Source organism: Lutjanus erythropterus, chromosome 22 (genome assembly GCF_056507025.1).
Source record: "Lutjanus erythropterus isolate fLutEry1 chromosome 22, fLutEry1.hap2, whole genome shotgun sequence".
NCBI classification, from domain to species: Eukaryota; Metazoa; Chordata; class Actinopteri; order Lutjaniformes; family Lutjanidae; genus Lutjanus; species Lutjanus erythropterus.
Window position 1 is genome coordinate 22,947,626 of NC_139338.1, and position 23,826 is coordinate 22,971,451.

At 37.8% G+C, this 23,826-nt stretch overlaps 4 protein-coding genes across 7 annotated transcripts; 3 read left to right on the top strand and 1 right to left on the bottom strand.

Moving 5' to 3' along the window:
* Positions 1-2,346: 2,346 nt before the first annotated feature.
* Positions 2,347-9,672, top strand: hcls1 (hematopoietic cell-specific Lyn substrate 1). 4 transcript variants are annotated; one of them, XM_084710891.1, is made up of 16 exons: positions 2,348-2,490; positions 3,685-3,768; positions 3,846-3,919; positions 4,651-4,774; positions 4,867-4,977; positions 5,523-5,577; positions 5,701-5,811; positions 5,898-6,008; positions 6,101-6,211; positions 6,294-6,349; positions 7,422-7,491; positions 7,570-7,718; positions 7,812-7,970; positions 8,212-8,395; positions 8,471-8,536; positions 8,632-9,672. In XM_084710891.1, exons 2-16 carry the CDS (start codon positions 3,685-3,687, stop codon positions 8,763-8,765), a joined length of 1,599 nt encoding a protein of 532 aa, XP_084567017.1. In that variant the 5' UTR covers positions 2,348-2,490; the 3' UTR covers positions 8,766-9,672. The 4 variants fall into 4 exon arrangements, with proteins under 4 accessions (XP_084567015.1, XP_084567016.1, XP_084567018.1 ...); XM_084710889.1 differs by having other exon boundaries at positions 2,347-2,490; positions 5,523-5,811; XM_084710890.1 differs by having other exon boundaries at positions 2,347-2,490; positions 5,523-5,811; positions 7,812-7,962; positions 8,210-8,395.
* Positions 9,673-10,312: 640 nt separating this feature from the next.
* On the bottom strand, positions 10,313-12,636 carry llph (LLP homolog, long-term synaptic facilitation factor). Its single transcript, XM_084710893.1, has 3 exons — positions 12,508-12,636; positions 10,895-11,123; positions 10,313-10,625 (listed from the first exon to the last, which is right to left on the bottom strand). Exons 2-3 carry the CDS (start codon positions 11,109-11,111, stop codon positions 10,459-10,461), a joined length of 384 nt encoding a protein of 127 aa, XP_084567019.1. The 5' UTR covers positions 11,112-11,123; positions 12,508-12,636; the 3' UTR covers positions 10,313-10,458.
* A 57-nt stretch (positions 12,637-12,693) lies between these two features.
* On the top strand, positions 12,694-14,901 carry pex26 (peroxisomal biogenesis factor 26). The gene is made up of 5 exons (XM_084710997.1): positions 12,694-13,030; positions 13,130-13,270; positions 14,066-14,391; positions 14,483-14,623; positions 14,723-14,901. The coding sequence occupies exons 1-5, from the start codon at positions 12,834-12,836 to the stop codon at positions 14,833-14,835; spliced, it is 918 nt and encodes a 305-aa protein (XP_084567123.1). The 5' UTR covers positions 12,694-12,833; the 3' UTR covers positions 14,836-14,901.
* A 633-nt stretch (positions 14,902-15,534) lies between these two features.
* On the top strand, positions 15,535-22,231 carry usp18 (ubiquitin specific peptidase 18). The gene is made up of 10 exons (XM_084710950.1): positions 15,535-15,821; positions 18,144-18,240; positions 18,459-18,601; positions 18,682-18,761; positions 18,839-18,973; positions 19,303-19,398; positions 19,468-19,632; positions 20,211-20,342; positions 20,634-20,677; positions 21,492-22,231. Exons 1-10 carry the CDS (start codon positions 15,764-15,766, stop codon positions 21,562-21,564), a joined length of 1,023 nt encoding a protein of 340 aa, XP_084567076.1. The 5' UTR covers positions 15,535-15,763; the 3' UTR covers positions 21,565-22,231.
* Positions 22,232-23,826: the final 1,595 nt, after the last annotated feature.

Below are 23,826 nucleotides of genomic sequence, written 5' to 3' on the forward strand. Positions count from 1 at the left end.
TTGTCGAACTTTTGTTATAAGATGGCTTGAGGTTCAGGACGTGCTGTTATAGTCCGGTCTCTTCCTCTTCTACTCATTTCATGCACAAAATCGGAGCACAGTGCAATTTCTGTTCTTACACATTCCTACTGTGTGTTCTCCTTTTCCTTTTTATTTCCCTCTTATATAGATCACATTTTAAAAAAGGAGCATTATATTGATATTTGTACATATGTACATGTATTATGTACGTCAGCTGGATGAGGGTTTTCCCCTTACAGATTCCTCCGTCCATGCTTCTGTTGCACACATTTAGATTTTACTCTGTAGTTTTTATGGCAGATTAAGATGCCATTCAGGTGCAATGTTTTACCACCGTGTGGATTCATTCCAGAGGAGAAAGACTGCTGTGTTTTCTAATAATATCCATCCCATTATAGACTTCTCTGATGTAGCATAATTTATTGTCCAACCGTTAAAAATGATCGTCCACTACCTACACATATATTGATATAATTCTCTCGATTCTTGTTTATTAAGTTACTGATCTTCTTCTTTTCACTGTCGTGTTCTTCTTCATATCTCACACCTACTGTACTTTAAATGTAAATAACTGTCAAAAAGGGCTGTATAGAAAATTAAAATTTAATAAAAGTGTTGGTGGTTTTAGATCAGGGACCGATCTTGTCAAGCATTAATTATTTGTTCATTTGTGCGTCTGTAGAAAAAGAAAAAAAACAGACCTTGAGACTTTCTTGACTGGTATTAGGACTTCACTGTTTGTTTGGGATCAGTTCATTCTGTTTCACTTCTTATTCACTTATTATTTGTGAACTAATTAAGAATAAATGGATCATTGATCAGACACAGAATCCTCTTTTATCCAGCTATTATTTAATAATGTTTGAATTCCTGTTACTGGACTACACACCATTAAAGTTCTTACTCTGTTCTACTCTCAGTTTCTGCTCAGTCTTGGAGGGAATTGTTGAGTTTCTGAATAGTATAAGTATGTTAAAATCTGCTCTGTGTGAAAACTTGACTTTCTTGTTCAGAATTACACAATAAGACAACCACACAAACAATTTTTTGACTGTGATTTTTAGTCCCTGAGTCAGAGTGCAGTTTTTTTTTTCCTCACTATGAGCTCTTCTGTTTAAGCTGTGTGAGTCTGCCCCCAAGTGTCGTAACCACACTACAACAACTCACACTTGAAGCTTGTTAAGCATTCAGCTCTGCTCATAAGATATTTTTAAAAGTGAGAAGCTGTTACTGCAAGTGATAAACCACAATTGTAAGTGACACTGTTTGTGGTCCAAATAAAGGTTATTAGAGCCAACTAAAATTAAATTAAAACTATGTTTGAAAAGACATTTTAGTTAACTGAAATTAAAATAAACACTAGACTGAAACGATATTGTGTACTTAAAAAAAACTAAACTAAAATAAAAATATACATTAAATGTCTTTCATTTTAAAGTCTTAATGAATTTGGACAAATTTGTCCACCCAACAAGCATGTAGAGACATTGGTGCATATGTTTACTGAGACAGGGATGTCTTCATGACTGAATCAGCTGCTTTCATAAAGTGTTGTTTATCTTGTTTATTTATCCTCTTCTGACAAAAAACCCCTATATTACACAGTGATTAAAATAAAAACTAAACTGACAACTCTGAAAACTGAAACTAAACTAGATTGAAAACACTTTTACTCTAATTACCACTGCTGGTCGTTTAAACATTTGAATGCAGCATTTCTTTCTTTTTTAATTTCGGAATAAATAGAAAATTTCTTATTTTTGTTTTTATTCTAAACTGTATTTATTTGCCAGCCATTAATTAAATAATAATACACGGAAACGATGTTTCCTTTAGTATTTGTTCACATCAAGGTTGTGGCACCATAAGAACCCCAGACCCGCGAAAGATCTCGCGATAGTGATCGTTTTAACCCAAACCATGAGATTTCCTTAACAGTAACTTAGTGTGTTTTGTTCATATACCTGAGGAGATTTTATCAAGAGTTGTTGTTACATTATAAAACAATTACTTAGTACAGCGGGAGGAATAAAGAAACAACGCATGCAAATCACGCGAGAGTTTGTCAAATCTATGATTCCCAACGCGCGTTCCCGTGCGCAGCACCGCTAGCACTTGTCGCCCATCAAACTAGTCTGAAAGGGAACCTCAGAGGCGCGAAAGATCACGCGAGAGTGATGATTTTAATCCAAACTATGATCGTTCTCTTCACACTAACTAAGTGTTTTCTGTCACTAAACCCACTCAGATTTCACCACAACGTTATAACGTATTATAAAACATAATTATTTTGTGCAAGGTGCACAATGAAGAAACGAGGCGCACAAATCTCGCGAGATTTATGCAAAATTAGGTTCCTTTCCAGACACGACCACATCAAATTGTCACAACTTGTGTGAAGACCTTAAACAACACTTTGTTGGTGTAATATCCACCTGAACACGGATATATCACCCTGACAGCTACAAGGTAAATGTGATTTCATTATTTTTTGTTCCAGCTAACTCACTAACAGGTCTATATTATGTCCAAAATGTGCTTTTATTTTACACATCTTCAAACTTCATTAAGGAAGTAGATTTAGTGAGACGTAGTTTAAGCTAACCCACTGTACTGTAAACTGTTAGCAAAAATTGTGCCAACATTTTTTGACAATTATATTAGCAACAAGTTTGTTACAGTTTGTTTTTAAACAACACATCTGATAAGTACCTTTATGTCCAATATTAACAATATTATGCCCTGTGTCAGTACTACTGCAGTTATTTGCTTACAGCTGCCAATCATGACAGTAAAATACAGTCAAAACATAGTAAAATGTATATAATTAGAATTAAATAGTGACAGTTAGTAACTGAGCATTAATTAGATAAATATATAGAAGATTATTGTATTTCTCCATCAAGAAATAGTGATATTTTCAGTATGTTACAAAGGATTGTAAGGTTTGCATGAAATAATTCATTCAAATAACATGTAGTTCTTATGTTAAATCTGATTGGTGTAGTATTTAAGTGCAGTATTTTAGTGTCTTTTTACAACATGAGGTCCTGAAGTGTGTTTCATTAAGGGGAAATGAAGCTTCAAGTTGAAAATAACTTAACTTCCTTTTTGGGACTTCAGCAAATGGTGGTCAGAGAGCTTGTGGTTGTACATGAGTTTGTTTTTAGTCATCACAATAAAAAAAAAAAAAAAGCATATAGACTGTCAATGTGTGGACATCAGAGCTGCAACGATTTGTCAGTTAATAGATTAGGTGATCAATAGAAAACTAGTTGCCTACTATTTTGATAATCGATTGATAATTGTTTCCATCCTTTTCGAAGGAAAACTGTCAAACATTTACTGGTTCCAGCTTTGTAAAAATGTGGATTTGCTGCTTTTCTTTGTCATTCATGATAATAAATGAGGAATCTCTTGTTTTGGACTGTTGGTTGGATAAAATGAAGCTATTTGATGAGCATCAATCACAATTTTTTTGGCATTGTATAGACTAAACAATTAGTCTAATCAATTAATCATGAAAATAGCAGATTAACAATAATGAAAACAATCATTAGTTGCAGCCCGATAGACATATAATGTTTTTGAATATGTCTTGTTGTGAATAATAGGTTATTGTATACTGTCTTCAGTGTGGCTCAGAGTGTTTTACTTCCCCAGATGTGGAAGTCAGTCGTGGGCCACAATGTGAGCATGAAGGTGGCTGCAGAGGGGGACGACTGGGAGACAGACCCTGACTTTGAGGTACTGTATACTTGTTAGAGTTTGTGCAAACCGTCCTCATTCAGTCAACCCTCTCTGACTTCTGTGTTTTTTTTCAGAATGACGTATCGGAGCAGGAGCAGAGGTGGGGGGCAAAGACCATCGAGGGCTCGGGACGTAAAGAGCACATCAGGTGAGAGATGCACAACCCTGCATCTGGAAATGAACGATTCTTGAGACGATGGAGAGAAATGCAGGTCAGAGTGGGTGCAGTGTAGCAACAGGAAGAGGAAGTGAGAGCAGAGCACAAGCTGTCAGGCTGCAAGTCTCTCCTAATATGGGTAATATATGATGATGATGACTTTGACAGTGAGATTTAAACTGCTGTGCTTTCTCACTGCCGACATGCTGAGACCATAAATTCACTCAGTAGTGCTGAATATAAAAATAGAACTAGATTTAGATTTGCTCACAGAGAAAATTATTCCCAGATTTTCTATTCTGTCTCTGTGTGTGTGTGTGTGTGTGTGTGTGTAATGTGTGTGCAAGCCAACAATAAATCATAATGACAATTAGTCCTCTGAAAATTAGTTGACAGTTTTAATCAATCAATCAATCAGTCTCAAAAATATTAATTAAGCACAAATACCAAATGTGTGTTGCGTCAAGTTTCTTAATGTGATGATTTGCTGCTTTTCTATGTTTAATATCGTTGCAAATCGAGTATAATTAGATTTTAGACTGTTGTTGTTGTTAGCCTTTTACCATTTGTGTTAAATACTAAATAAATGTCTGTAAAGCACTTTGAAACTGCCTTGTGTATGTTAGATATTACTGATAAATAAGTTTGTGGCGAGAGATATTAGTGTAATTGTGTGTAAAGGTGTCAGTATATTTGAACCTTGTGTATGTTTGACCTGCCAGTGTCGCAGAGCTCAGAAGCAAAGTCGCTGTGGAGCACGAGCAGGGGAAGCAGAAGGAACAGACTCCCAAAGCGTCGTACGGATATGGAGGGAAGTTTGGAGTGGAGAAAGACCGAATGGACAGGGTTGGACAAATTCTTCTTTTCGATTCTCTAAATATGGCGATAAGCTCCTCTTATTTACTGTCAGATTTGTGATTTGTATTCCTACTGTCCAGGTGGCTGTGGGGCACGACTACGTGGCACAAGTCGACCAGCACTCTTCCCAGAAAGATGCAGCCAAAGGGTTCGGTGGGAAATTTGGTGTTCAGAAAGACCGCGTCGACAAGGTGAGAAGACAAGTCTTAGATTTCCTGTAAAGATTTGATTATTACTACTTCACTTAGGATTTCTGACTCTCTCTGAATGATGTCTCTGCAAAGTTTGACACTAGAAGGTTGTTTCTCACATGTTGGTCTCATTTAAGACGTGTAACTACAAGCAGGATTTTGTGACATAACAAGCTTGGGAGCCAATCATCGTCCAGTGTGATGTGAAATTTAAAAAACTTTTTCTTTCTTTAAATAAGGAAGAAGGAGTAAATATAATTTTAAGAATTTTTAACTAGTTAATTGGACTTTTATTTGGGAAAATATGGTGTCTTAAGAGTGTCATAAAAACAAATAAGTCTGTGCAAGAATAAGAAAATAAATGTGGAAATATCATGGAATAAATTAAAGAATAAAAAAATCTTTACAGTTTTTTCATGGCACCTATATGATTCCATTCAAAAATAGAAAACACAAATCAGACACTAATTATTATTTAAAGCAGAAGAATTTCAATGTCTTTAAGGCCATAAATGAAGGTTTAAATGTGATCACTGTGTCTGCAGTCTGCCATGGGCTTTGAATACAAAGGAGAGGTGCAGCAACATGCGTCTCAGAAAGGTAAGTCATCCGTCCAGCTTCAAACAGGCTTTCTCACCTTATTACAATCATTTTCTTTTTTGGAAGTTGCTACCAAACCAAAGGGTCTCATCCAGAATTTTCCTTCCAAAATTCCATTGTCAGATTACTCAAAGGGGTTCGGAGGAAAGTACGGGGTGGAGAAGGAGAAGGTGGACAAGGCAGCTTTGGGGTACGACTATAAAGGAGAAACAGAGAAGCACCAGTCACAAAAAGGTGAGTTTAAAATGCAGCAACTGTCAGTTTCGACACAATTTGCATGATATTTTCTTTATTTTACATCCGCATCTTATTCCCACCAGACTACGCCAAGGGATTTGGAGGAAAGTACGGCGTGGAGAAGGAGAAGGTGGACAAAGCTGCTCTGGGCTACGACTATAAAGGAGAAACAGAGAAGCATCAGTCACAGAAAGGTGAGTTAAAGTTGTAGAATTCATCAGTTTTGAAACATTTTCACCTGACAGCTGATTTCTTTATTCTGCGCTCGTATTCATTTCACATTCAGATTACTCAAAGGGATTTGGAGGGAAGTTTGGTGTTGAGAAGGAGAAAGTGGATAAAGCCGCCCTGGGCTACGATTATAAGGCCGAGACGGAGAAACACCAGTCACAGAAAGGTGGGAAACACTCACATGTGTTTAATGTAAAGTATCAGAGAACTTAAAGGACTTCAGACTGATCGGATTTATTCTTGTTTAGATTATTCATCAGGTTTTGGAGGCCGTTATGGAGTACAGTCAGACCGCATGGATAAGGTCAGTATTATTTTCATTCATTGGAAAATGTAACAAAATGGTTAAAAAAAAATCCCCATCAAGATTTTCTGTGTCCCAATTTTCATTTTAATGGCTTTCATATCAAATCAGATGCACCTTTTTTGGCATGAATGTTTTGGACAATGGAGACAAAATTGTGAGCATCAATGTATTCATGTCAAAGTTCGGTGTTTATTTTAGTTCAGAATTCTGTTTTGGACATTTATGCAAATTAGCACAATTTAATTACTCAGAGATGAAGTGTAATGAAAACTTCACATCATGATTTTAGCAAACAACATTATCACAGTTATCAGAATTATCATGGTACTGTTAAAATGTGCTAAAATGGTCTAAAAGCACTGACAGTGGTACTGAAATAATTTTTATATTTAAAAAGAATCTGAAATAGCATCACGTCCTGCTGCGTCTGGGAGACGGTTGGTAACTTTGGTTGATGCTGGACAGTATTTACTGTGAGTTTTTCACAATAATTTAAATTTAAAAACAGTAATACTAATCATTGGGAATTTTATCACAGTTTATCATTAAACCTGTTATTGTTTCGATCCCACTAACTCATTTTCATTTTTAAACATAACATTTCAGAAAACTTGTAAGTACTGTAACTGTTGCATTTTAAATTCAAGCTATAATTTTGAAGTCACACAGGGTTATGCAAGCTTGGTTGTATGAATAATATATTAAAATATGAATAAATATTTGTGTAAAACTAAAACCATTGTTGAAGTATGAAGAGTGTGGTTTATGTGGCTTGGCAGAGCTGTCGGTCCAGTTTATATCTGGCAACCAGAGTCCACCCTCAGATCATTATTCTCTGCTGTTTGTTGGCCGTGTGAAAGTGGACTGTGTGGGCCGTCACTGTGGGAAATAAAAGGACAATGAAAGAAAGAGACAAGGTGCAAATCTTTATGTTTGAGAGGCCAAAACTAACAGAATCTTTGATTAACCCATCGTCAGAATGGTATATTTTAATTAACTGATCATTCCAGCGTTAGTTGGTACAGAAAGATTAAAAATGGTGAATAATAATTGCCTTGTCTTCTTCTAGAGTGCAGCTGGTTTCTCAGACATGGACTCCCCGACCTCTGCTTATGAAAAGACACAACCGTTAGAGGCCTGTGAGTTCAACCCCACTGCGTCATGTTTACTGGAAAACAAATTCACTGCATTCACATTCGTGTCTTTGTCTTTTGTAGCTAGTGCAGGCGCAGGAAAACTGAAGGCGCGTTTTGAGAACATGGCGAAGGCTTCAGACGAGGAGAACAGGAGGAAAGCAGAAGAAGAGAAAGCCAGGAGACAAGCCAGAGAGAGCAGAGAGCGAGAGCTCGCCAAACGCAGACAGGAGGTAACACGCAAAACCAAAACACTGTGCAACATGTAAAGAGGTCAACGTGAAGAAATCAGTGTGTGCAGGGGGATGAATGTGTGTTTCCTGCAGGAGCAGAGCAGCAGAGAGGAGGAGGAGGAGGAGGTTCCTCCACCTGTTCCAGATATCGCTCCAGAGTACACCATGCCACCACCAGAAACCCACCCGCACATGATGCCACATGTGGAAGAAACACCTGAACCAGAACCAGAACCAGAACCAGAACCAGAGGTAAGACACTGATTCAAACAAATATCAGATTTGTACCAAATCATAGAATAGAGGATGAGGATGATGATATTCTACTGTATATTTGTTATTGTCAACAAATCATATAACCTTCACTCAGTTACTGAAAAACATTAATAGCAACAAAATAATGAGGATAATAAAAAAGGGAGAAAAAGGCAACAGTGAAGATAACTCCGCCTCCTGAGATCATGAAATCAAAGGTATTCTGCGATGTTTCCAGGACGACCCAGAGTACGACGAGCCCCCGGCTTTGCCTCCGCGCACGGACGACTTCCTCGAACCAGACGCTCCCCCGCCGCTACCTACCAGGTCGGCAGATGTGGACGATGTAGAGGATGAAGGAGAGTACGAGGACATTGGTCAGCCTTCTCCTCCTCCTCCTCCTCTTCCTCCAGTGGAAACAGGTCTGTGAGTCTGCCATCAGTTAAATATCAGACCTTTCACGGATGAAACTCTCATCTCGCTGTTTTCTTTTACAGCTGTGGACAACGACTATGAAGACTTGGGCGGACAGAGAGCCGTCGCAATTTATGACTATGTGGGAGGTGTGACACTTTTTAAACTCTTCATTCTCTGACATTTGTTAATCGTCTCTCAACACGCTTGAGAACAAATAATTTCGTCTCCTTTTCCCACGCAGAGGCTGACGATGAGATCTCCTTCAACCCGGATGACATCATCAACAACATAGAGATGATTGACGAGGGCTGGTGGAAAGGAGAGTGTAACGGACGCGTCGGCCTTTTCCCGGCCGCTTACGTTCAGCTGCAGTGAGACTCGGGGAGAGTTTGCACAAGCTTCACATTTGCACAATCTCAGGTTTCTCATGTTATTCAAGAGGAGAAAATTTATCCAACTGTAAAGCAGTGGTTCCCAAACTCCAGGAGTCTGCTCATGCTATCATGCTAACCTTTATTTCCTTTTTTTTTATCAGTTGCTTCTCCAATTATTCTTAATAATTGATAATAATTGTGGGGTGGGTCAGCTTATTTTGGCTTCTGAGGGGGAAGCATGCCCAAAAACGTTTGGGAACCACTGCTACAAAAGAGCAAATTTGTCTGTCTCCTATGTCCTTCAGATATCTTAAGAAGCGTTCATCTGATATACTTTGCGGGTGACAGATGTTGGCAAACTTTCTGTGTTGGCCTGTACAGTTTTGAACTGTAACTCTCAAACAAGTTTTCTTGGATTCTGTGGGTCCAGATGAGTTCATCCATATAAGAAACAGCCTTTTGCATCTCAATCTACTGTCCACATCTCATACAAATTTTGAGCAGCTGTCACCGAATTTGGTACAGAACATACCTGGTTCAAGCCAGAAAAATTAGTTTCTCATCTTTCTGACATTCCAGCCAGTTTTTCTTTAGCCGGTTGAGCGTGGATGAGCGGTTCTCAAGAACGTGACAGGCAGACATACATCATCCCATCAACAAAATCCATAGTGGGCACTAGTTAAAATGAATTTTATCACTGTATTTATAGAATAAATCTTTGCAAATCTGTGCCAAACTGGCTTCTGATCAGCTGATTTCTATACTTTTACTGTGTAATATCTGCATCAGGGCCTGTGGCAATGAGTATCTGAGGGCAGAATGACCAGTTAATGCATATTAGCAGCAAGGAGTCACATCATGTTATCTGCAATGAATTGATTGGAGTCAATAAAATATTCTACAGGCGATTTTCTGTGTGTTGTTTGTAAGCCAGCTTTTATTCATCAGGGCCAACTTAAAGTGAGGTCATTCACTGGTATTTGGCTGTGATCATGTGATCATATTCTCCTCTTCAAATCAATGATTCAAAGTAAAGTTTGTTTAAAACTAAAAAAAAACTGTCAATTAAGTTCTTTTTACGAGTGAAAAGCCTTTATTTACAACAGTTCGTTCTTGATGATTTTGCATTTATCTTCTGTATGACTGTATACGCACTGATACTGGACAAATATTCCAATGAATTTATTGATACTCACAGCGACAGATGACATAAAACAAGAGGAGAAAAAGGGGAATGACATCCAAAAAATGTTCACAATCTGACTCAAACCTGAGACGCTGTGGTTCACTGTCAGTGTCTAAACCTCTAAGCCATGAGGTTGACCCAGTAATGTTGATTTTAATCATATGTTCTAGTCTTAAGTGGTGTAAGACAAAAAAAAAAAAAGTTTATTTGAGTATTACAGGATTTAAACTGCAGCAGAAAATCACCTGCATTACTGTGATGTACCAAGACAAGCCTACTGTCTTAAAACTTGTCTTAACGTGAAAAAGAAGCTGCTGTTCCATAAGAACAAACCTTTTCCCTTCAGCGAATTACTTAATAACAGACTGTGAGTCTTGTAATCCACTGAACAGACTGAGATTCAACAGCAGAAACTCCACTGTAATCGTGTATAAAAGAATACGTGAATCGATCCCGTGTCTCTGCGTCAAAAGTCTTTTAAGGCGAAAGTGGACGTCTTTCCTCCAGCTCACCAGGCGATCCCCTTCTTCTTCTTTTTGCCCTGGCCAGTTTTCTTTGCCACCCGTTTGTCCTTCAGCTTCTTGGCCTGTCGCTGACTCATCCACACAGGATACTGACCATTTTCATCCAACATCGTTTTCTTGTTGCGCTTGTTGTCCATCTCCATCTTCCCATCTGTGACACAAAAGGTTGACAGTGTAAGAGCCAAAGTCATATCATACATTATCACTGTTCATTCATAATAACTGTAAATAGGTTGTACATTTCTTGGTGTTTAGTGTCTATGTTTAGTATTCTGTGGGTGTATTAGCAGACTTGTACTGGTAAAATAATCAATGTCTATCTCATTTAGCTTAAAGACACTCTGCTGTCATAATGTATCCGCCTCTGCAGACAGATGTGTCCAAAGAATGAAGCCTCTTTAAGCTTGCCGCTTTACTCACCCTCACCCTCCTCACCCTCCATATCCACATCTGCCTGCTTCTTGATCTTGTCGGCTGGCACCACGGTGGCGATCTCCTGCACGTCTGTCATGACGGCTTCTCCTTTCTTATCCAGACCCAGAGCTTGTTTCAGACGGGCCAGCTCCTTGGGAGCATTTTTCTTCCTCTTCTCTGCACGCATCTTCCTCCTCCATTTGCTCCGCAGACTTTTTGCCATTTTGAGGATGATCTGAAAAAACAAACACACCAGTCAAACTAAATGATTTTCATATTTCATCTAATACTTTGACAGACAGTAAGCAGTTCTCTATGGACTCTCACTTGAATTATTTCTTATATTATCAAATAATCATTATGTTCTTCAGTGATACATGAGATGCCAAAACAAGAGTAAAACAAGAGGCCGGACACTCAACAAGTATGAATACATTATGTTTAATCTTCAGGGTACATTTCTTTAAACTCAATTCCACATCCCACACATTGTTTTAAATGATCATAACTTCAAAATTATACTGCTGAAGCAGAGCTTCCAACAGTGGAACTTATGGGCCAAATCTGGCCTGCCATAACATTAAACAGGCCCGCCAGATGTTTTTTAGTGATAAACACTTAAAAATTTGTTTTAAAACTTGTAAAATAAATAGAAAGATTATAATATAATTTGTTGTTTATTCTGTTTTATTTTCTGTTAGGTCAAAATGCCCTAAATATATGTAGGATCCCTAATTAGTAATTATTTTTCATTATGTGAAGACAGTAGGCAGAGTGACACCATTAAGGGAATCTGAACAATACAATACAGTTCTATAGCTGTGTGTTTTTGACTCGAATCCACATTATTGATCATTTATCAAAAGAAATCCAGTCTTAATTACCTTGTGAAAGCACCAATGGTCATCCTTACAACATTGTCTCAATATCAATAATCTTTGATATTGAGATACATGGTCAAGAATAGTGATACTTCATTTTGTCAATATTGCCTAACCCTATTTTATGAGCATTTACCTTCCTGATTGTACTTAGGCCTACGTACTTTTACACAAGTAACATTTACATTACAGGAATTTTACTTGTAAGTACTTTTTACAGTGTGGCAGTGTGGTTCTACTTCAGTAAACGATCTGAGAACCTCCTTCACTACTGAAAGTCACACGACTGAAGTTTTTAGTCACGACAGCAGTCAAAGTTTTACACGTTAGGGTTTAGTCGACTGTTATTACTTTATGGAGGTAAGTTTTGACACAGAAAACGTGCCTTTGGCCTTTAATCGTGTTAAAAGAGAGGTCCTGCTCACTATTTAAAACACGCAAGAACACAATTATAACGCATTTGTCCACATATCTTCCTAAATATGCAGTTTACATTACACACTGTCATTATTCTGTGGTAGTTAGGCTTCACAACAAGATATTAACAAGTTACGGCCGTTACAACACTTAGCTTTATAGCTAATTCATACCGTAGCAAGCTAAGTAAACAGTTTGCTAGCTTGTTAGCTATCTATCTGTAACAGTGGAACAGTTAGCATCAAAGCTAGCTAATCCGCCACAACAATAAAATGACAGTGTTAAGATTGTTCCACAAATAAAGACTTAGTGTTTACTTACATAAGACTAGCTTAGCTGTTCAATTTCCTCCGTAGACACACTCGGCTCTGTGCACGTGTGTACAAGCTCGAGAAAAAAAAAACGATGACCTGTGTTCGAAGAAACGGGAACGTGATTGGCTGTTTCCGTCAATCTGAATATGGTAACATCTGATTGGCTAGCGACCGTAAACCAGGAAGTGGGTGGTAAACAAGATGTAGAGGAGAGGATAGAGTACAGATTGAGCCTCCAAACAGGTTTATTTGGTATTCAAAATTAAATTTAGCTGCGTAAGGTGAAGAAGTATCTCTCAGAGTTGTAAATACTTTGTTTTTGTTGTTTTGGTCATGAGCAGCTGTTCGACCAGTTTGGCTCCTGCTCGCAGCTTCTGCAGCCCTCCTCTCACTTCTTCTTTAACACACATGTTCAGCATGTTGGAGTCTGCTGCAGAGCAAATGATGGTCCTCAAAGACTTCCAGGCAGCTTTTGACACGTGCGACAGAGGCTTGGAGAGTCTGTCCAACATGGACTCAGAGGACAACAGGTGACAGTCTAAATGCACCTCGTCTCACATTCATGCTCCCTCCAGCAGCCTGAGTGTGTAAGGTCACTGACTGTGTGTTCCTGTCTTTTGTCTTTGCAGATGTTCAGAGCTTAAGGCTGGTTTCTGCATCTTAGGGATTCAAGCTCTGGCTGAGCTGAATCAGTGGCAGGGTGTCCTCTCCTGGGTCCTTCAGCAGTACGAGCACCAGGAGAAAATACCAGCTAAAATCATGCAGATGTGGTGAGAACAGCTGGAGCTCTAAATTTGTTCTTGGGACTCACGATAAATATCTGAGGCAATAAATTATTGGCTGATAATTGGAAATGTATAATTTTTTAATTTTATAGCCAATAAATTCTGGCTATAATAATATCTGATTTGACAGCATTTAATTTTTATGAAAAATGCTCTATAAATGCAAACATTTTTAATATGCTATACTACACAAAAAAAAAAAAAAAAAAACTGTTCTGTTGTAATAGTGACAGAGTGATAGATTTGGTTCAGTCAGCAGATGGTGATGACCATTAATTGAAAAAAATAATCAAAATATCAATCAATTATTAATCAGAATCAGGTTTTATTGCCATGTAGGTTTTGCACATACAAGGAATTTGCCTTTGTTTTGGTACATAATAAAAAATGTACTAAGTAAAAAAAATAGGAAAATGGAAAATTTGACAAAAAAAATATTCTAATATAAAATTATTATTTTAATGAAAGAGATATTCAGTTTAGTGCAGGAATGTACAAAGTGTTCAGCAGTGTTTGTGTATTTTTAGGCATAAAAATTGTTAGAAAATAATCAAAATTACCATTAATTTTCCTCTTTATGTTTTTTGATTCATGGAATAACAGTCTGAAACCCACAGGTATTTGATGTTCGATCATATATAACAAGAAAGGCAACAGATCCTCACATTTGAGAAGTTTAAATTAGAATCAGAATTGTCGCAGATTATTTTTCTGTAGATTGATAGAATCATTTCAGCTCTAGAATACAGACTGAAAATATTTTCTGTCTCATTTTGGCAGCATCCTTCTTTACTCCAAAGTGGGAAAGCCAGCTGTGATACAGGAGGCAGCCAGAGTCTGGTTACACTGTCCGATCAACAGCAAAGTGACGGGATTCGGGACGGTGGCAGAGCTGTACCTGCTGCATGTCCTCGTCCCTCTGGGACACAGAGACGAGGCTGTGGAGCTGATTGTCGGGGAGGTTGGAAGCGCTGCGTTCACAGAGGAGCAGAGACAGACGGCACTAGAAGTTGTAGAAGAAAAAGACGGACAGAGTCGAGATCCACCTCTAAATCCCAGGATGAGTCCAAACTCTGAGACCGTGGCACAGACCGTCTCAACTCAAGGTCTCACATTACAGTTCAGCCCTTATAACATGTCGTATTAGTACAGATAATGAAAGCAGACAGTCTCTCTGATTATATTTGTGTTCTACAGGAGCTGTGGTCCATAAACTTGAAGCCACGTTCAGGTTTTGCTACAGACAGCTGTTGCTGATGCGTTCTCGCTCGTTCTCTCTGAGGAGAGTCTTCCTGGCCGCCGTCCTGCTCTACATGCTTTTGCTCCGACTGGATCCAGGTCAGATTAAATGTTATGTGTAGCTCAGATTCATTACAAGGTTTTGGTGAAGTATAAAATGTTTAACTGGAAATAAATCTCCCTGTTCTTTTTCTGCAGCTCTCCCTTCTTCGTTCATGTGGATTTCCAAACTGCTTCAGCTGCTCAGACAGATGTGGAGTGCCATGTTTGCACCGTACTACCAGGCTCTCGCTCACAGCAGAGAGCTGTAAAAGACTGAAAATCACAACATATTTTGTCCCTTTTTCAAGTTTCATTAAACTTCATCATGCGCATTAGTCATATTAGCAACTTTTCTCTTTTACTCCAAGCTGTCAGACAAATGTAGTGGAGTAAAAAGTACAATATTTGCCTCCGGTGGAGTAGAAATATAAAACTGCATATAATGGAAATGTACTACTCAAGTACAAGTGACTAAAAATTGTCTTTCAGTTCAGTATTTGAGTAAATTCATTCAGTTACATTCCACCATGTGAGATAAAATAATACAACTGTTCATAATTTTTGGCAAATTTCACACACATAAACAGAACTGCACCTTACTCCTAACTAATAGAAACAGTTCTGAAAATTACAAAAGCAACAAAGACCCAAACAATGTTGAAACATATTAAATTATTGACTAATTTCATTCATTTATTAATGTCTGTGCCCTTAATCTTTTCTTTCTCCTATGTAGACTATTATTTTGCTTTTTTTAATGTCTAAACAATCCTCTTTTTGTCACTTAAAGTTGTTTATATATTGCTGTTGTTATTAATAAAGTTTGATTAAATAAATAAATGAAAAGAGATGAAAGAAATTAGCGAAGTGTCCATTTACGTTAAAAGTGTTGGTTTGTAGTTCTTCCGCATTTTTCTGCGCATGACAACTGGTAAGTTTCGATTCCAGCAAAGCGACACGAAGCGGCGAACTTTTAAATGTGTAAAACGAAACTGAGGCTCACAGCTGTGGATGTGATGTTGTTTCCTCTGAGCTCAGAGGACATTTTCACTCGACTAACAAGATAAATTCTGTAAAATACACGAAACTTTTTAACGCTTTTTTTCGTCAGACGTGCAGGACGAGTGTGTCTGTTGTGTTTGTGTCCGGACCGTCCGTCGGTTCACAGTTACTGACTGTGAAGTGAAGTCTGTACTGATGTCTCTAAGACTCTGTTGGTCCATTTCCAGACTGTCTCTGAGGGACTTGACCAGCGGTAAGTATTGATCACATTCAGCCTGTTTCATGATGCACTGTGTTGTTGAAAATGATGTTTCCGTCACAGAGGTGTTACACAAGTTTTACTTGAGTAAAAATATGAATACTAAAATATAAAAACACTTTTTTACAAGTTAAAGTCCTGAATTCAAGAAGTGCAAATACAATCAGTTCAAAGTACTTCTGTGAACATTAGTATCAAAATAAAAGTTCTCATTATGTGGAATGGAAACTTTTACAGTAAATCACCAGAGAATATTCTGTTATTTGACCTGGGCGATATTGCTGAAAAACCTAAGTTTCATATTAGTAAATATCAATAATTATTGATCTTGTAGGTCATGTTGTGTGCTTCAAAAGGGTGGAAGCGGCTAAGGTGGTGAAATAAGTTTGTTGTATTGTCACTGTGCAATATAGATAAAATAAAACAATATTTTGACCAGATACCTGAATATTGATATTGGAACAATATTGTTTGGATGATTATAGGTGATTTCACAAAACTTTAACCCAATGAGATTTTTTGCTAAGTGTTTCTCAATAATGTGGATATATTTAGGGTAAAAGAAAATATCAGAACAGGTAGAACAGTCTGGAAAGTTGCATAACTTTACTGTGACACAGCCTTTAAAACCAGGAAAAGACACCACTGTCAGAATACCAAAAGAATAATCACAATATCTAGTCTCATATCACGATACGATATAATATCGATATATTGCCCAGACCTATTTATTGTTCTGTCTTGTCAACCGCCACGAGTAGACTAACCCGCTGCTGCAGGATTAAACTACAGACTTGCAGACTGTAGTCTGCCGAACAACCCACTGTCCCTGCACTACAGACTGAACAACCCACTGTCCCTGCACTACAGACTGAACAACCCACTGTCCCTGCACTACAGACTGAACAACCCACTGTCCCTGAACTACAGACTGAACAACCCACTGTCCCTGAACTACAGACTGAACAACCCACTGTCCCTGCACTACAGACTGAACAACCCACTGTCCCTGCACTACAGACTGAACAACCCACTGTCCCTGAACTACAGACTGAACAACCCACTGTCCCTGCACTACAGACTGAACAACCCACTATCCCTGAACTACAGACTCCTGTCTACCCAATGGCCCACTGGCCCTGACTGGCTGCACTCTCCAGGCTTTTAAGCACCAGGTCCTGATTGCAGAGCAGCTGCACCTGATGCCAATCACTGCAACCTGCAGCGGGGGGGAGGGGCAGAACCTGGGCACAGGAGAGCACAGCACCACACACACACTGTGGCACGTAACACAAGGAGTTTCTCTAGAACTTCACCGGAGAACCCCTCTATGGTGTAATGGTTACATCCAGAACCCTCTCTGTGGGTTCTATCTTGAATCTTTGAATCTAAGGGTGCTATCAAAATCCCATCCAGGAGATTGTACAGAGAACCCTTTCATGTTCAATTGGTTTCATCTAGAACCCACCCAAGAGTTTCTACTGAGAACTCTTTTAATAACCCTTGACAAAAGAGTTCTATAAGGAATTCAACGGTCCTTGAAGAACAAAAAGGGTTCCTAATGAAACCCTTACTCTCTTGTCAGGAGGAACCCTGTTGGAACCCTTGTTTCTAAGAGTGTGTTGGTGTTTGTAATTGGTTTGTCCCTCATGTAAATATGATGGAGAAAATATTGGAAACACATTTTAATGAAATTCAATAAAATTTAAGTACAAACTCAAAACACTGAACTAAAGTAGTACTTATACCGTACTGAACTAGTAGTACTACCAGTACAGAGGGAGGAGTTCAAACTAATTTCAACATTATTTCACAAACTTTCAGGGAATGAAAACTAAGTAGAATAACTTCTTTACTCTGTGAGGTTCCTCCGGTTGTAGATCTACTGGACCCCACACAGACGTGGTTGTTTGTCAGCTGTTAAAACAATACGGCTGAATTATAATCTCCCTGAACTCCACCACAACCTGCAACAATAATACAGTTGTCATACATAATGTGCGGTTTCATCAGCGGGTTTCCTTTTATTACTGCATTTCACATGATTATTTTTCCCCTCACGACCAATAAATCCCTCATGTGTGCAGCAACGACCGAAAACTAAATACTCACGGATCTGTGTAAAATAAACCTGCTATTCGTCTGCCCTTAAACCAATAAACCAAACAGGTCGTTCTCACTCTGTCTTCTATAAAATGATTGGTTTGTTTATTTGAATGAAATATACAAGTGAGGTGGGTGTTCTGCACCAGATAGCATCAGAGCTTAAATCTGGCAAAAAAGAGTTATTTTAATGTTTCTGGTGGTGTTTCACAGGGATGAGAGGCCTCAGCAACTACTGTCTGTCCTGCTGCGTGAACACGTTACTGCAGAGCTTCTCTGCTACCTGGGAACTAGCGGACATACTGGACAGGTAAGAACATTAAGCTGCATTGATCCTCACTTATAACACATAGTTTTTGAAACAGTTTAATTATTTAATTCTTTATTTTAATCTTACTTTTAACGTATTTTATGGTTATGGTGGTGTCACTGGGTGTCTGAGAGGTTTATGTGCACAGGTATCATTGTAGACACAGGGCTCCTTGTTTCAGGTGTTTGAGATTAATGAGGGTTTATGACTTGCATCAGGTGGGACGCAGCCGGTGTGAGGACGGACGGCCGTAACGTCCCCTTGCAGCTGAAGAAGGTTCTCGCGGCCATGAGGAGCGACGTCCCTCGGCCTGCCCCGCACCACGACTTCCTCCACTGTCTGGACAGAAACTTCATTCAGCGTGAGGAGAAATAAAATAAAATCTCTCACGTTGATGTGATTTATCTCACAGAGTCTGACGATGAGTTTGTTGTTTTGCAGTGAACACGCAGCATGATGCTGATGAGGTCTTCCTCTCCATCCTGAACTTCATCCAGCAGCAGATGGATAACAAAACCCTGGTTGGCCTTTAATCACTGATCTTAATTTTTCACCTAAATGCATCATCTTTATTTGCTTACATTTGTTTTCTCCTCAGGCTCTGGAGATCCAGGATCTGTACAAGATTTCTCTGGAGACACACCTGCAGTGTTTAGAGTGCGCCTCCGTCCAGACTCACAGCAGCTACCTGCTCAGCCTGCCGCTGCACATACGGGAAGATCGCAACTCTCTGGTGCTGCTGCTTTTTTTTGTTCACATGTAGATTTACTTTTAAGGAACATTTTAGACAGTACACTCACTGGCTTTGTTACTGAAAGTTAAATGAGAACACTGATGCCACTTTTATGTCTGTACGTTAGTAGCCGGATAGCTTAGCTTAGCATAAAGGCAGTAAATTAACAAAAACAGCCAGCCTGGCTGTCTTAAGGTGACAAAATCTGCCTTCCACCACCGTAATGCTAACTAATTAAAATGTCATCATATTGCAATTGATTAATCCATGCAAAAACATGTTTTAAATGTGACTGGATTTTAACTTATTCCTATCATGAACCGTTTCAGGGAGGCTGCATGACCTCCTTCTTCAAGCATCAGGAGCTACAGGGCATAAACTGCTGCTTCTGTCCACAGTGTGAAAAGAAGACTCCATCCAAACAGGTGAGTTTTGGGTTAAATGCATCACAGAAAGTACGAATCAACAAAAAAACATCTCTTTTTTTTTCTCAGGGGGTCAAACTGCGCTCCCTGCCTCCAATCCTGTGCGTGAACCTGAAAAGGTTTCGAAATTGTCACAGAGGCACCCGAAAACTTGATTGCATGGTCAGCTTTCCGGAAAGCTTTGCCTTCTCTGACATTCTCAAAGAAGATGCATTCTCCAAAAACTTTGCTCAGGTACTTTGTATTTCCTATAAATTATCCAGATATTAACACTCAGTTACACCAACAAAGATTAATTTAATCTTCTAAAATTGTTGTAAACTAATATTGTTTGCTAGCTAGTAGAGAAAAAACATGTTTTTGCTGTCTAGCTAAAAAAAAAGTAAAAAATAATATTGTTTGCTAACTAGAAAAGAAAAAAGTTATATCATGTGCTGGCTTGATAGAAAAGAAAAAGCATCATATTGTTTGCTAGCTAGCTAAAATACTGGCCTAGTTAACCTGCTCATGATGTCTCAGCAAATAATTAATTTGTGCAGTCCATCTCAAAAAGGCAGCTATTTTAAGCGTGTAAATTTTAAGTGTAGGTTTAAAGTCAATAATTACTGGATCACATTAAAATAAATAAATTAATTAAATTTAGCTTAAAGTTTTGGTGCAACAGAATCAAATTTAATCTAGGGTTAGCTTAAAAACTAAGCTAAGGCAGAAACATAAATTAAAGTCAAACCACGATTTAACCGGGATGTAAAATTAATCTGTATTGGTGCAGCCCAGCCTTTGGTCATCCATGAGTTTATTTGTTCCTCCAGGATGACTGCAAGTACACGCTGCACGCAGTGGTGGTGCACTCTGGTTACGCGATGTGTGGACACTACACTGCCTACGTCCGTCACAGGGGGAACCAGTGCTGGTACTACGCAGATGACAGCCACGTAAAACAGGTACTTCCAATCTGACAAAATCTGTCAAACTTGTTGTCTGTAAAAACATATTTGTGAATTGAAAACTCAATTAATTAGTCTCTATTCATAGTTGGACATGAAAGCCTCTATGTTGAGTTAAAGGTATAAAAAAGTGTCTGGTGTGAAATTTTATGTCTGGGATGTCTAAAATAATGTCTTGGGTTTTGGGAAAGATGAAATCATTCTGTAACGACACCCTCGGTCACGAGGCTTTACTAGAACTCAGTTTTATTCAAAAGTTGTGGTTAAATTTTATTCCAACACACACAGGTCCCCTGGGAAGAAGTGAAAACAACATATGGAGGACATCACGGGTAAATTGCACAACTCAATTTTTCATGTCTGTTCTGTGTTGTATAGACTTTGCTTCCATGTCTTAAAGCTAAGCTAAGCTAACTGTCTCCTGGCTCCAGCTTCATATTTTGTGCATTTACTAACATGAGAGTGGCATCAGTCTTCTTTTTAACTCGCAGCAAGAAAGCGAATGAGTGTATTCCCCAAAATAATACTGCAAAGACATGCTCTAAAACTAAACAACTCCTGAGCTTCAGAGAGCTCCTCAGACTTTTTATTTATTCTCACATTAACAACTTGAATTCCCCATGTTGAGCGTCATCTGTAAAGTCATCTCTCACCTTCTGAAAAATGTGCAGCAACCAGGCAGCAACCAGGCCTTCAGCAAAAAGCAGCAACAACATGCGAGTCCCATTTTAGCCTGCTTAAACCGACCTCCAGTTGCTTTTAAATTTCAGATTGTTATTAATAACATTTAGAGCCTTAAATGCCCGACTCCCGCTAACATCATGCAGCTTTTATCCTCCTGCTCGCGGAAACAGCTTTAGATCTTAAGACAAAGCCTGATTGTCTGTTCCTCAGCGAAGATTAAAAGACTAAAGGTGTTTTTGCCATGAGGGCTTTCAAAGTTTTGAACTCTTAAACAGAGGAAATCCGTCTCCTCTGTCATGTTGTCTTGTCTTACAGCTTTTCGCCTAACACCTGGTAGTTATATTCTTAGTTTTTATTCTTGTTTATTGTACTGAAATGTGCTCATTCAGCCCTTTCCCGAGAAGGATAACTTTGTTTTGTACATTTCTTTTCCGAAAATGTTTAATGCAGTTATTTTTACAGAGACACAGCGTACATGTTAATGTACAGAAGAGGATCGAAAGAGGAGGGACGACAGCCTGAACTGTCCGGCTGAGTGGACGGATGCAGGTGAATTAACCTGAAGTCACGCTGGTGCAATAAAGGGTGAAAATGGGAATATACATTTATTTACTTTAAATCATTTATTGTAACATTTGATTTTATGGCACATGGTGAATGGTTTTTATATAGGATATAGGATGCATTAGCAATTATTCTCTTGGTTATTTTCTTGATTAATTGATTAGTTGTTTGGTCTGTAAGACGTCAGATCAGTGTTTCCCAAAGTCCAAGATGACGTCCTCAGATGTCTTGTTTTGTCCACAGTCAAAGAATGTTGAATTTACTGTCACAATGAAGTGAAGAGACAAGAAAATATTCACGTTTAAGAAGCTGAAATCAAAGAATTTGGACATTTTTTATTTAAGAAATTACTCAAAATGATTAATTGATAATCAAAATAGTTGGTGATTAATTTAAATAGGTTATTGCAGATTTATTTTTATATTTAATGATTTTTCAGTACCACTTTACAATAAATCTACCCTATAAATGATTTCTAAATGGTTTACAACAAGGTTATTAATTAAGTTTTAAACACTTTTTAAATTAAGTTTAAGAGGTGGTTTGATGAAAACAAATTAGCCCTGAAAAGGAATTAAACTAAACTTATGGTTTCCTGTAGTTGCAAAAAGGAGGATAATATCACAGTGGTAATAGATGGAGTTTATGTTGAGCGACTACTTGGAGTTACATTTCTGAGAGTCATAATGGACCAAAAACTTACTTGGAAATCTTTTTTCCGCACTTTATATTCTGCATTATTTTTTCATTCTGCCATATTTTGGACTCTGCACAGAGGCGAGGGTTAAAACAAATAAAATAAATGACAAATACCAATCATTTGTATGGGTTACAGAAAAGAGCAATAAGATTTATAAATAAGGTGAAAGGAAGAGAACATACCAACAGATGGTTTATTAAATCACATATGATGAAGGTTAAAGATTTACTTTATTACCTGAGAAGTTGTTTACATTAAGTTAAAATGATGAGGATCATAGAAGGAAATTAGGAAATTAGGACAATGATTTAAAATGTTCTAATATTAATCAACTTGAGAATATTTATAGAGGCTAAATAATTGGGACATAAACATGAAATTACTGATTATTTATGTAAATATGTCATCGATGGTATTTCAGTGTGGTTGAATCTTTTGACTGACTGTATTGGAGTGGATTGTTGGATCGTTTCCTGTGATCTGTGAAAAGGAAAAAGACCATCTGTATTTATGTTGTGTTATTATTGAGAAAGTGGCAGGTAATAGAAAAAAGATTTTTCTTCATCCTGCTTCCTTTTCTGTCATGGAGCGTGTATAAATAGTTTATGTGAGAGTGAAATCGTTTTTGTGAAATCGGTGTTATATCGGTATATATTTTACCTTTAAATTGGCAGATTCATACACAAAGGCTGTGAAAATATAGTTTATCTTGACATTTTCAGCATGCATTGTTACAATAAGACTCCTTTTATCAGTTAGAAATGGTAGTAAGTCATTAATAAATGTTACAGGTTTCATACTTTACAATAAAGGTCACTTTTGACGGTCACAGTTAGTAAATCATTAGTAAGATTATTAGCTGAAACTGAACTGATAAAAATGGAGGTGATGAAAATGCAGAAAAAACAGGTAAAGAGGATGTGAAATGAAAAGCGGAGTAATAAATTATGAAATGATCTGATTAATTTAAAGCAGATTTGATTAAATCAGTCATGATATGATGAAAACAGAACTTTTATCAGTTATTTTTTGTTTCTTCCACACTTGAGGACAGTTCTTTTAAACGATTGTGAATGACTGAATGTAAGACGATGAAACAAAGCTGTTTTCATCATATCACAACTGTTTGAATCAAAGTGTCTTAAAATCAGTCAAATCACTTGATAATTTATCTCTCAATTTTTTTCATTTTACACTCATTTCTACCCCTCATTTTCACTTTGCATGCATTTTCATCACCTCAGTTTTTATCAGTTAGTTTTTTTTTACTTCTACTCCTCATAGAAACTAGAAAGAGTGAGCCCACATTGACATATGAAAACTGTTTAATAATTTGTTTATAAATGATTTTTGTTTACAACCTAATTAATAACCTAGCCATAAACCAGCTAAAGATTATTTTCACTATCGACAAATCTGTAGATTATTTTTTCAATTAATTGATTAGCTGTTTGGTCTATAAAATGTCAGAAAATTGTGAAAAATGTTGATCATTATGTCAAAAATGTCTTGTTTTGTCCACAACCCAAAGAT

What these genes read in the sequence shown, in the direction of transcription:
- hcls1 (XM_084710889.1), top strand. Translation starts at nt 3,685, where the DNA reads ATGTGGAAGTCAGTCGTGGGCCACAATGTGAGCATGAAGGTGGCTGCA. An exon ending in GAAGCATCAGTCACAGAAAG is followed by an intron (nt 6,009 to 6,100) that starts GTGAGTTAAAGT and finishes TTTCACATTCAG; the next exon opens with ATTACTCAAAGGGATTTGGA. An exon ending in GAAACACCAGTCACAGAAAG is followed by an intron (nt 6,212 to 6,293) that starts GTGGGAAACACT and finishes ATTCTTGTTTAG; the next exon opens with ATTATTCATCAGGTTTTGGA.
- llph (XM_084710893.1), bottom strand. Translation starts at nt 11,111, where the DNA reads ATGGCAAAAAGTCTGCGGAGCAAATGGAGGAGGAAGATGCGTGCAGAG. An exon ending in GGAGGGTGAGGAGGGTGAGG is followed by an intron (nt 10,626 to 10,894) that starts GTGAGTAAAGCG and finishes TTTGTGTCACAG; the next exon opens with ATGGGAAGATGGAGATGGAC.
- pex26 (XM_084710997.1), top strand. Translation starts at nt 12,834, where the DNA reads ATGAGCAGCTGTTCGACCAGTTTGGCTCCTGCTCGCAGCTTCTGCAGC. An exon ending in ATGGACTCAGAGGACAACAG is followed by an intron (nt 13,031 to 13,129) that starts GTGACAGTCTAA and finishes TTGTCTTTGCAG; the next exon opens with ATGTTCAGAGCTTAAGGCTG. An exon ending in ACAGACCGTCTCAACTCAAG is followed by an intron (nt 14,392 to 14,482) that starts GTCTCACATTAC and finishes TGTGTTCTACAG; the next exon opens with GAGCTGTGGTCCATAAACTT.
- usp18 (XM_084710950.1), top strand. Translation starts at nt 15,764, where the DNA reads ATGTCTCTAAGACTCTGTTGGTCCATTTCCAGACTGTCTCTGAGGGAC. An exon ending in AGATGGATAACAAAACCCTG is followed by an intron (nt 18,762 to 18,838) that starts GTTGGCCTTTAA and finishes TTTTCTCCTCAG; the next exon opens with GCTCTGGAGATCCAGGATCT. An exon ending in ACATATGGAGGACATCACGG is followed by an intron (nt 20,678 to 21,491) that starts GTAAATTGCACA and finishes TTATTTTTACAG; the next exon opens with AGACACAGCGTACATGTTAA.